A 13,417-nucleotide genomic window follows, 5' to 3' on the forward strand; every position below is an offset into this window, starting at 1 on the left:
CACAATCCTCTCCATGGTGCGGTTATCCCTATTGCTTGTACACTTTTTTCTACCACATCTTTTCCTTCCCTTCGCCTCTTTATTAATGTGCTTGGACACAGAGCTCTGTGAATAGCCAGCCTCTTTTGCAATGACCTTTTGTGTCTTGCCCTCCTTGTGCAAGGTGTCAATGGTCATCTTTTGGACAACTGTCAAGTCAGCAGTCTTCCCCATGATTGTGTAGCCTACAGAACTAGACTGAGAGACCATTTAAAGGCCTTTGCAGGTGTTTTGAGTTAATTAGCTGATTAGAGTGTGGCACCAGGTGTCTTCTATATTGAACCTTTTCACAATATTCTAATTTTCTGAGATACTGAATTTGGGATTTTCCTTAGTTGTCAGTTATAATCATCAAAATTAAAAGAAATAAACATTTTAAATAAATCAGTCTGTGTGTAATGAATGAATATAATATACAAGTTTCACTTTTTGAATGGAATTAGTGAAATAAATCAACTTTTTGATGATATTCTAATTATATGACCAGCACCTGTGTGTGTATATATATATATATATATATATATATATATATATATATATATATATATACAGTGGGTACGGAAAGTATTCAGACCCATTTAAAATTTTCACTCTTTGTTATATTGCAGCCATTTGCTAAAATCATTTAAGTTCATTTTTTTCCTCATTAATGTACACACAGCACCACATATTGACAGAAAAAACACAGAATTGTTGACATTTTTGCAGATTTAATAAAAAAGAAAAACTGAAATATCACATGGTCCTAAGTATTCAGACCCTTTGCTCAGTATTTAGTAGAAGCACCCTTTTGATCTAATACAGCCATGAGTCTTTTTGGGAAAGATGCAACAAGTTTTTCACACCTGGATTTGGGGATCCTCTGCCATTCCTCCTTGCAGATCCTCTCCAGTTTTGTCAGGTTGGATGGTAAACGTTGGTGGACAGCCATTTTTAGGTCCTCTGCAGAGATGCTCAATTGGGTTTAAGTCAGGGCTCTGGCTGGGCCATTCAAGAACAGTCACGGAGTTGTTGTGAAGCCACTCCTTCGTTATTTCAGCTGTGTGCTTAGGGTCATTGTCTTGTTGGAAGGTAAACCTTCGGCCCAGTCTGAGGTCCTGAGCACTCTGGAGAAGGTTTTCGTCCAGGATATCCCTGTACTTGGCCGCATTCATCTTTCTCTCGATTGCAACCAGTCGTCCTGTCCCTGCAGCTGAAAAACACCCCCACAGCATGATGCTGCCACCACCATGCTTCACTGATGGGACTGTATTGGACAGGTGATGAGCAGTGCCTGGTTTTCTCCACACATACCGCTTAGAATTAAGGCCAAAAAGTTCTATCTTGGTCTCATCAGACCAGAGAATCTTATTTCTCACCATCTTGGAGTCCTTCAAGTGTTTTTTCATGTGTCTTGCACTGAGGAGAGGCTTCCGTCGGGCCACTCTGCCATAAAGCCCCGACTGGTGGAGGGCTGCATGGTTGACTTTCTACAACTTTCTCCCATCTCCCGACTGCATCTCTGGAGCTCAGCCACAGTGATCTTTGGGTTCTTCTTTACCTCTCTCACCAAGGCTCTTCTCCCCCGATAGCTCAGTTTGGCCGAACGGCCAGCTCTAGGAAGGGTTCTGGTCGTCCCAAACGTCTTCCATTTAAGGATTATGGAGGCCACTGTGCTCTTAGGAACCTTAAGTGCAGCAGAAATGTTTTTGTAACCTTGGCCAGACCTGTGCCTTGCCACAATTCTGTCTCTGAGCTCTTCAGGCAGTTCCTTTGACCTCATGATTCTCATTTGCTCTGACATGCACTGTGAGCTGTAAGGTCTTATATAGACAGGTGTGTGGCCTTCCTAATCAAGTCCAATCAGTATAATCAAACACAGCTGGACTCAAATGAAGGTGTAGAACCATCTCAAGGATGATCAGAAGAAATGGACAGCACCTGAGTTAAATATATGAGTGTCACAGCAAAGGGTCTGAATACTTAGGACCATGTGATATTTCAGTTTTTCTTTTTTAATAAATCTGCAAAAATGTCAACAATTCTGTGTTTTTCTGTCAATATGGGGTGCTGTGTGTACATTAATGAGGAAAAAAAATGAACTTAAATGATTTTAGCAAATGGCTGCAATATAACAAAGAGTGAAAAATTTAAGGGGGTCTGAATACTTTCCGTACCCACTGTATATATATATATATATATATATATATACACACACACACACACACTGTGTGCAGAATTATTAGGCAAGTTGGTTTTCTGATCATATTTGTTTTTTCCAAGCAAATTTTTCCAAGCCAATTCCAAACCACGTCAATTTAATAACTACTATTAATTTTGTATTTAATAATTTTTAAGTGATATATAATTGTTCATGAAGGCTGGAAATGAAAAACGCCTTATATTCAGGTGTGCATAATTATTAGGCAGGTTTTCTTTTACAGTTAAAATGAGCCAAAAAAGAGATATGACTCAGACTGAAAAGTCAAAAATTAATAAATGCCCATGGAAAGGATGCAATACTAATGCAATACAGAAACTGTAAAGTTAAAGCATGACCAATGGACAGCAAAACGCTCATTGGGTCAGCAGTGTCAGAAAAAAACAGGTGGAGAAGAAAAGACACATGTTAACTGAAAAATAATTAAGAATTAAGGTGAAGAATTAAGTGTGAAACCATCAGGAAACCTTTAGTCTCCAGCGCCACCATTTTCCAGAGCTGCAACCTACCTGGAGTCTCCAGAAGTGCAAGGTGTCAGGATGTCAGAGACTTGGGTTAGGTAAAGAATCCTAAAAAATGACCCCCACTTAATAAGAATCACAAGCTGAAGTATTGTGAAATACATGAAGACATGAAAGTTTTTTTATAGGCTTTATAGACAGACAGATTGAGAGTGACTCTTGAAGGACCAGCACCACATCCTCTTGTACCACTGTTTGAAGAATTTATCTTCCAGAATCTGGCAGCAAGTTTTGGAAGATCATTTAGTCCATGTGACAAGCAAGGAGGGATGAGAGCCGTGAGAGAACGGTGCGAGGTCTCGTATCTCACGGAGGAACTCCGGAAGGATAAAAGGAGTAGCGACGACAGTGAAGGACGAGAGGCCTGGATTTTATGTCATGTTTTATTATGTTTTTGTTTATTACATTTTACTTTCGTTTTGTTGTTTGTTTATTTTATGATTATTAAAGTGTTTGAACATTTGTCGGTTCCCGCCTCCTCCTTCCCACATCTACTAATTTTGTTACAGTCCATCTCTGCAATACAGACTTTTCAGGAAAGGAGATGAACTAAAAATGAACTCCCAAAACTTACTATTAAGTGGGGGTAATTTTTTAGGATTCTTTACCTAACCTAAGTCTCTAAGATCCTGACACTTTGCACTTCTGGAGACTCCAGGTAGGTTGCAGTTCTAGAAAATGGTGGCGCTAGAGACTAAAGGGTTCCTGATGGTTTCACACTTAACTATTCACCTTAAATTCTTAATTCTTTTGCAGTTAACATGTGTCTTTTCTTCTCCACCGGTTTTTGTCTGACCCTGCTGACCCAATGAGCGTTTTGCTGTTCATTGGTCATGACTTAGCTTTGCAATTTCTAGTATGGCATTAGTATTGCATCCTTCTCATGAGCTCTCATGAGCATTTATTAATTTTTGACTTTTTAGTCTGAGTTAAATCTCTTTTTTGGCTAATTTCGCCTGTAAAAAGAAAACCTGCCTAATAATTCTGTACACCTGAATATAAGGCATTTTTCATTTCCAGCCTTCATGAACAATTATATATCACTTATAAATGATTAAATACAAAATTAATAGTAGTTATTAAGATTGGTGTGGTTTGGAATTGGTAAAATGTGCCTGGTAAAAAAAATAAGATCAGAAAATCAACTTCCATAATAATTATGCATGCACTGTATATATATAGAGAGAGAGAGAGAGAGAGAGAGAGAGAGTAAATAAAAAGTGTACATAGATGTACACTTATTTTGATGTGTTGACTAACATACTACATAGCACATGTAAAGTACTAATTTTAATTGTAGTGTGTTATTCAGTATTACATTTAAGGGTTTGTAAATGTACTCAGTTGCGCATTCATCACTACAAATGTGTAATAACAAATATATTTAAATACGTGACATAAAAGTTTCAGTACACTGAAGTATATTTTAGTTTTCATATATGTCAATATATTCGGCAGTACACCATATTTCAAAGACAATAGATATAATTATGAAATTACTTAGAAAGATGTACTTAAGTACAGTCTTGAGTTCAACTAATTGCATTTAATATAAATTTAAACAGCAGTTTCATTTAATTGCAAATAACACACAATTAAGTTTCCAAAAAACATTACATTCAATTCACGCTTGAGTATATTCTTTTAAAATATATTATTTCCATAATAATGACTCTTTCTGAAAGTAAGTGTACAGTACTTCTTTTTCACAAGGAATGCCACCCATTAGCAACCATGCAAATATGAAAACCCTTACAAATTGTACGGTTTCAAGTCCAATGTCAACTGTTTATCAAAAACAAATATAAAACAAGTGTGTATGTGTGTGTTTAACACAAGTGAAAGCCAGAGCCGTTGGGCAGGTGGGACGTGGCTGTGTGGATAACACTCACGGCTCAAGCTAAGACTCATGCATTTTGGTGAAAAGTCCTTCTGGTGACAACAGCTTCTCAATGGTCTTTTACCATAGCCTCATTTCCACATCAAATGATAAGGAACGGGATACTACCCATGGGGTAGAGAGTAATGAGCACCACTCCTTTATTCTTGTTCTCGATTATTCTGGCTTCTTTAAGAGGAGGGAAAGTCCCTGATGCTTTAATGATCCTCCCTTTACCAAACACATGGTTTCTCCTCAAAACTAGCAGACAGTTACAATGCTATTCTATCTTGTCCGTTCTCAAGCTCACTTACAAGCCCATTAACATTCACTTGATAATGGACTCAAATGGCAAAAAGGGTTTCTTTTGACTGTGCTTTGCCTAAAATAGAACTAAAAACCTTAAACATCAAGGTGTACAATGGAGCCTTTATGCTCAAGGTTTTGATGGGCAAAATAATGAACCCTGTTGCTATATAAACGGAAAGCCTTTTTTCCACACAAATGTGCTGGTGTTGTACAACTGCTTCACCTAAGAGCATTCGTGTATACGGAGTTGATCTTGGCAGAATCTACATAATAAATATGGCCTTTGTGTGTATTTGAGCAGCGGTTCCATGTGGCGTGACACTGTGATCACAAGCTATTTAACTAACACACGTCTAATTGATTATCAGTGAAAATGACAAAATGGAAATATATGAGCAATATCACACCAGTAGCCATATTGTATTTTGTACAGTATTATTGAGAGAAAGAGAGGTCGTGAGCATTACCTGTGTCTGATATAACATTCATTCCTCAGGTTGATGTCCATAATATTATATCCATTATAAAAATCAGTTTGAATGCCTGCTGAGGAAAGCGATCTTTGTATTTGTCCTTTTTACAGTTAAGGGAATTTTCCATAACAGCGCTAAAACAACGTCCTTTGTTTACAAAAGTCACTTTCAATTTAAAGGTCTCTTGCTACTGATTCATTCCTCCATCTAATGGTGTAGTAATGTAACTTTCACTCAATCCATATTATGCACTAATGGACCCTTTCTCGATACTAAATACAATTTATTTATATAAAGTAATATTTATTGAACAACATTTAAATTAACAACAATAGCCATTATAAATGACAATAGGAAATAAACACAAGTACAATTCAGTCAAACGTACAAAAGCAGTACTCTGCAGGATGTAAGTTAAATATAGCCTTAATATTAAATTATTCAATTTAACATAGCCCAATTCGATTTGCTCAGGAATAAGTAATATATTATTAAGACCAAAGATTGCCCTTTTTATGTACCCAAAATTAATTATATCTCATGTTTATCCTCTATAAGAGACAGCGGCAAATCCCCGAAGCACTGGCCAAGATGACGCTGTTCTCGGCGGGTACACGAGCACTGAACGGCTGCTGACGGCCTGGAGCTCGCATCTCCGAAAACGTCTAAACAAATTGTAAAATAGGTGCTATGATTAAATATGAGTCGCATATTTCAGGTCTAAACATCTACATTCTCACCTAAAAAACTTTTAAAACTTTGTCTGCCATGACACTCGTTGTGAGAATGCTGAAAGTGGAGTGATTTAAAAGGTGAAACGGTTCCTGTGGCGATACTGGTAGAATATTGCATGGCTGGAAAGATCTCTCAGCCAATCAGATTTGAAAACCAGAAAGAACTTGTGTGTCTATATATATATATATATATATATATATATATATATATATATATATATGCACACTGACGTTCAAAAGTTTTTTGAGAAATTCATATTTTTATTCAGCAAGGACACATTAATTTTATCAAAAGTGATAGTAAAGTCATTTATATTGTTACAAAAAAAAAAAATTATATTTCAAATAAATGCTGTTCTTTTGAACTTTCTACAAAAATATTAAGCAACACAACTGTTTTCAACATTGATAATAATAAGAAAAGTTTCTTGAGCATCAAATCAGCATATCAGATTTTTATGTAATGGCTTCACAAGAAAAATTACAATAGAAAATGTATAGTTATTTTAAATTTTAATAATATTTCACAGTCTTAGTGTTTTTCTGTATTTTTGATCAAATAAATATAGCCTTAGTGAGCATAAGAGACTTCTTTTAAAAACTTTTCTTTTTTTTTCTTTCTTTTTTTTATCTTACTGACCCTAAACTTCTGAAAACTTTTGTGGAAATTCTGCTTATTTTCTGTCCATGATACATGTTTATGTATACTGAAAAAATGAAATACTGTATATTACTAAAAACAACACTTACAGGAGATACAATAATTGTAATTCATATAATTAAAATTGAATTCACATTGAACAAGAATTTAAAATCTGTTATCAATTCAATTCTGGCACCTTCTTATAATGTAGACTTGGAATGGAATTGTGTACTCCAAATATTGTTGGCTCTAATAAATTGCTTGTGATGCTCCTCATTTGTCATGTCATATGTTTCTCCATAGTCACTTTGGATAAAAATGTCTGCTAAAATAATAAATGTAAATAAAAACCTGACCACCAAAGAAAGCTTAATGTACTCCACAAATGTTAACAAAAACTAATTATTTTCCTATTTTAACAACAGCCCAGCTTTAACCAGACATGTTGCCAAATTAGTAATATCTTGGTAGTATTTAATAAGAGCTAAACATTCATCTTCCAGTACATGAACATTTCATTAAATTTTTCCTAGTCTGCTGCCTGATGCAGCATGCTGTGTTCTTGACTCAGAACACTAGTGTTTATAAATGCTACTGCACTGTAAACTTGAAAACTGAAAACAGCCATGCGTTAATTGAACTTTATACAGACTGCTACATGTGGGTAATGCACTGTGAAGTTTAGGCTATGAGCTCCAAGACAAACATGCCTTTTTTACGACCAAATGTAACAGCAGTTTAAGCTCCAAAGCCTGAGACTTGCCAAAACATTGGACAATATCTGCACAGGCACAGGAATAGAGGATAAATCAATTAAAACAATAGATGCATTAAAAAAAAAAACAGTAATGATAAAAGAGTTATGAGTTAATTTAAGAAGTGTATTTTATAATATATATATATATATATATATATATATATATACAGTCAAACCAAAATTTATTCAGACACCTTGAACATTTTATTCATTAATACAGTTTATTCACTATAGTTTAAAAAATGGTAATAAAATATGACAAGATCTCAGAGTTAAACTGTGTCAGAAAAAATTAATCTTAATTATGTCAGATAACACTTAAGCAAAAAATGGTCAGGGCAAAGTGTCTGAAGAATTTTTGGTTCCAAATTTTTATCAATTTTACTGGTAGTCCACTGTATGAAGAATTTTTGGGTATAATATGTCACAGTTTACTTTATTTTGCTATCCTCACTTACATAAATGAACTATAGTGTCCTGCACCCACTTATATATCAAAAATATCAAAAATGAATAATATCTGAAAAATATCAAAAATGTCTGAATAATTTTTGGTTTGACTGTATATATATATATATATGCACACACACTATTTACTGTATATGGGTTAAATTTTAAATATCAGCTGTTGCAATTTAAATTTTAACTGTTTGGTTTTCTATTCTTATAAACCTTATTCTATTCTTCATCTCACATTGATAGCTGTAGCTCATCATTTCAGGTGAATCACAAATGATCATCACAAGCACATATCATGTCCACAAATACAAGTTATGAAAACACTGTAAAAGGTTATACGATTTGATGCGGGTTATGCACAGAAGTACTCTAAACATATTTCCTCTTTATATATGCCTATGATCTCTTGACAATAGAATTCTGAATGCGGAAAAAAACAATGAATGCCACAAATAGCAGTAAATTGATGTTTAACTTCAGGTTAAAGGAATTAGGTTAAAGGAAGTTTAATTCTGCATACATTCATACCAGCATCATACATTCTCAGTGTCTTGTCATAGTTCTTTTAATGACTGCAGTTAAGTTGGCTTGGTTAAATGTGTATGATTTTGTAAGATGGTTTGATAAATGTTAATATAATGGATCCAGTTGTAACATTCACCAAATTCCCACTAGATAGATGTGTGAACAGGGAAGTGGTGAATATTGAGAACTCCAGTCCTGATTTTTTTTTTAAAATATTTTATATTCTTAATCAGTTACATTTAACTGACTGCAGTATAGAAAATTATTCCTACCAGTCCTTGAGGAATGTGAACTTGTTTAGTTATTACATGTGGTTTCACTGTATTTCTTACCATTAAAAATCCATTTTAATCAGAAGTGTTAATTAATTCAGAGAGAAAGAAAAAGTTGTACATGTACAACATTTTACATGTAACCCTAAAGAACAATATAGATCCTTATTTATGACAAAAACTGGGATGACTAAAAAAATAGAGAAAGAAAGACATCATAATAAATGTTTTATTGCTCCTCTTTTGATAAAAATATAATGCCAAATTATTTAATACTCTTCCTTATATACAGTATAGAACATACAGTACAAAACTATACAGCCATCAATACTTACTTAAATAACCACAATAAATAAAGCATTCTGCCATGCATGTTTTCTGGTTCAGCTACATTCATTCCATGCAACAAACCTTCTCTTTACTGAAGTGACCTCTACTTTGTGTCTGCTATTTCAAGGAAAGGCTTGTAAATGCCACCTTTGACAGGAGTTGTGACATTTACCATGATCAGTTGTAGTCCAACCTGAGCATCTCATCACGATACAAGCCTTGTAAGTCTGCATGGCTCCAAAGCAGAGGCCTTTAGTCTCAAACATGTGTGAGACTGTCTGTGTACACGTCTGGTTTGTTCATGTGAAGTGTCACAGCCGGTGCTTTATAATGGCAGTGGGAGCTGCTGCAGCTGACACTGGAGCAGGGCTTGCGGCCTGTCCGCACGGCCAACCTCCTGTTGCACAACCCCTGCCAGGTCTGAAGTGTCTTTGAGCTCCATACCCAAACCCCACAGGTTATGCCCACCACTAAAGACATGAAAATTTTCAGCATGAACACAGCTACTGTAGGAACCGACGAGTCCAAAGAGCAATCCTCGCTCCTGCGACCAGGAAAGGACACACACTTGTTTTCCAGAGCTTTGAACTTCCAGTATTCCATATTGAGTCTTTCATAGAAATAGCATATGATGACAATAGTAGCAGGCACAGTGTAGAGAATGGAAAAGACTCCAATCTTAACCATGAGCTTTTCCAGTTTTTCTGTGTTGGTGCCGCCGGTTTTCATGATTTTGCGGATGTGGAAGAGGGCTACAAAACCCGTAAGGATGAAAGAAGTCCCAACAATGAGATAACAGGAAAGAGGGATCAACACAAAGCCAGTGAGAGCATTACTGTCCATGCTTCCCACATAACACAATCCCGTCAACTCATCTCCAGCTACCTTCCTCATAGTGAGGATGACTATGGTCTTTACCGCAGGAATACCCCAGGCAGCCATATGGAAGTAGCTACTGTGCGCCTCAATAGCTTCGTGGCCCCATTTTCGTCCCGCTGCGAGAAACCAGGTGAGGGTGAGGATGACCCACCAGATGGAGCTGGCCATGCCAAAGTAATAGAGGATGAGGAAGACTATGGTACAGCCGGTGCTCTCCAAACCCTCCCGGATAATATAGAGCTCTCCGTTTTCCCGATCGCAGGCGATATTCTCAGCCCCAGCCACCGAGCGGATAATGAAGGCCACCGAGTAGATGTTGTAACACATGGAGAGGAAGATGATGGGCCGCTCAGGATACTGGAAGCGTTGAGGGTCGAGGAGGAAGGTTAGAACTGTGAATGCTGTAGAAACGAAGCAAAGTGTTGACCACACAACCATCCAAATGAACGCAAAGTCCTTATCTTGCCTCGACCAGTAGACATCCACTGTAGGAGTGCAACGAGGCGCGCAGGACTCGCTCTTGTCCACGTACTGGAACTTCTCCGGGTTATCACAGGTCCGCGAGTCAACTGAGGTACGTCCACTCCCAGCTGCAGGTTGCCTGGACCTTGGAGGTACCGGCAGCATTCCCTCGCCTTTTTTAGTCTCAGGTTGAGTATCATTTTCGGGAGCTTCAATGCACAATGCATTTGGGTCGTTGTTGGTCGGTAGCTTTGAGCAATCCAATGAGTCCGGCCAGCCGAAACTGAATTGTTCCATTATAGGTGAACACCTCTGTCTTGCCTGTTCACACATAGGACGGCATGCCGGGATAGTGTTGGACACTTGATCAGCGCACATCGGCACATACAGAGAGCACAGGAAAAATCGCAGATGAACATCACATCCGTACTCTACCAAAGGAGCAAATTCATTTAGTTTAATATTAGCCTCCTCTTGGCTTTCATAATTCATGAAGTTGGGCATCCGTGTCATGTTGTAGCCGATTCCCTGGCACATGGGAATTGTGATGAGTTCACATTTTGCCGGGCGACCACGCTCCAAATCATATGCTCCGATCTCCAGTGAAGATCCAGTAGTCAAGAACTGAAAAAGTACAATAACAATCTTCATGCAATGGGCCATTATGACAACCTCAAGAAAGTCTGAAAATGATTAATACATCCAATGCCATGCAGATGATATTTCTCTTGTTTTGCTTTTAACAGAAATTAGTAACATTTGTTGTATTTTGAAGAGGAAAAAGTCAATTCATGGTCCACCATACAGTAATTGACATTGAACGTTCAATTGTTTTGAAGAAAAAATGATGTTGATTTTGGATATCTTCATTGTCATGCCTCATTTGATATTGTTTTAAAACAAATCCTTTGTGATTCAGTTTTAAATATATCCAAAACGTCTAAAGTTTCAGGAAGTATTTGGAAAGACCGTCAGTCCGCGCGATTAATCGAAACAATCAATACTGGATGTCAAAACCGACATCTCGTGCACTGGTACAGTATTTGAAACTTTAAAGCCCTTTACAACACGCTCTTTCAAAAGAGTTTCGCTCAACTCTCCGTTCCCGTTCACATCCACGAGAATAAACTTTCAGTAGGCAGCAGGACGGGTAGAAAGTGTCCATCTGTGAAAACTTCCGATGTCATGCGGCTCCACGCATAGTAACACTGCGCTTCACATTCACTCCTCGTTGTGCTCTTAAAAACGGGCTCTTGATCGGTGACAGACTGACAAGCTCCTCCTAACACTCCACCTCCTCCACGATACTATAAAAATACAGTCTTCCCAGTCACAGAAATCAGAGATCACAGCTTGCTTGTACAGAACAGGGCTGCGTTTGTTCAATGACAGATGTTGAAATGATTGAGAATTCATCGTTCTGTTAGAAACACTAAATGTCACAGCAAAACTGATAGTTGACATGACATTTCAAGCAGTGACTATACTTAATATAACGGACGTTTTTTCCAGTTCACTTAAATATTGTCCTGTGGTGTGACGAATTACCTTTTTTAAATATGATATTACTTATTATTCGTTTATTTTAACAATATTAATTATTCGTTTATTTTAAAATTAGGCTAATATATGCTCACAGAAACGCAAATTAATAATATAAAAAAGTAAAAACAAAATGCTTGTCATATTACCATTTTCATATTAGGCTACAATATAAAATTCACCGTCTACAGCAACTAAAAATATACTATAGCCTGATGATACATTTTAACCTAAAATCTTGATATCATAAATGCATTCATACCAAGTTCAAAAACAAGGCAATCCAATATTATTTCTAAATGTTTTAATTATGTATTATTTTGCGAGGTAGGTATTCATTAAATGTGTGAGACTGTTAAATTTTAAATTTTAAATTAAATTTTATTTTTATCTCAACAAAAATATGACAAAAATAAATAAATTAATAAATTAGATTGATAGATTGATTGATTGATTTATTGATTTCCTTCTGCCCTTAACCCTGTTTTCTGTTGTTTGTGAAGTGGCACCAATGCCACTCCCAAACAAACCTTTTCTGTTTCTAAACACAATTCCACAGTTTCATCCTCCGATCTATATGAGGCCCAGGAGGCTCTTACTTCACCATTAGTGTCTGCTTGCATTTTCAGTCTGGAGCATAGGGAAAGGAAACCACAACCTGCAATACATGGCACATCTCTCCTCCATTCTCATGCTAAACAGAAGAGAAGCGGAGTGCCTCTAGAGTCTTAGTGTGGGCATTTGTTATCCCTAAACTTAGCTCTCAGCATGGCACTCAGGATGCAGATGCACTGGACATGTTCCTGCAATACAGAGTATCGGTTCCCTGGTTTTCTCGTACTCTGACGGGTCAATTTCCTGCTCGTATAAATGAAATGGGATTCCTTTTGGCGGCAGATTTTGTTTTGGCTCAGAGCTGTTTAAGCACTGCTTTCCATGTCCACGACCACAAGTCTGCCATGAAAGAGCCTATTCTTCATGCTTATTGAATGGAGCAAAAAATAAAAGCAGTGCAATCACATCTACAAGGGCAATCAGTCAGAGTTACAAATATAGCCATTAAAGCTGGGAAGAGCTTTCATGTGAACCGAAAACATGCTACTTAGCTGAATTTATAAAATAATTAGGACAAATGATACCAAAATGTCACAGCCACAAGGACAGGAAGAAAAAGTGCACCAAATTCTATGGGGACTCCAAAAGTAATAGGAACTAAGTTGAAAAAGCATATCCAAACAGTAATTTATCACTATATCAGTTTGTGCACAATTTGAGTCATTTTGGTCCAGAGCAGTCATGCAACTATAATTGTATCTTTTTTTAATCTGTGTCAATTGCAAATAAGATTATCCATGATAAAGTGTATAATATATATTTAGTGAGAGAGAGAGAA

General features: G+C 36.7%; 1 protein-coding gene across 1 annotated transcript; it reads right to left on the reverse strand.

The window, feature by feature from the left end:
• Window positions 1–9,022: 9,022 nt before the first annotated feature.
• On the reverse strand, window positions 9,023–11,715 carry fzd9a (frizzled class receptor 9a). The gene has a single exon (XM_051892904.1). The coding sequence runs from the start codon at window positions 11,143–11,145 to the stop codon at window positions 9,400–9,402; it is 1,746 nt and encodes a 581-aa protein (XP_051748864.1). The 5' UTR covers window positions 11,146–11,715; the 3' UTR covers window positions 9,023–9,399.
• Window positions 11,716–13,417: the final 1,702 nt, after the last annotated feature.

The sequence above is a fragment of the Ctenopharyngodon idella genome, chromosome 5, assembly GCF_019924925.1.
Source record: "Ctenopharyngodon idella isolate HZGC_01 chromosome 5, HZGC01, whole genome shotgun sequence".
Taxonomy (NCBI): domain Eukaryota; kingdom Metazoa; phylum Chordata; class Actinopteri; order Cypriniformes; family Xenocyprididae; genus Ctenopharyngodon; species Ctenopharyngodon idella.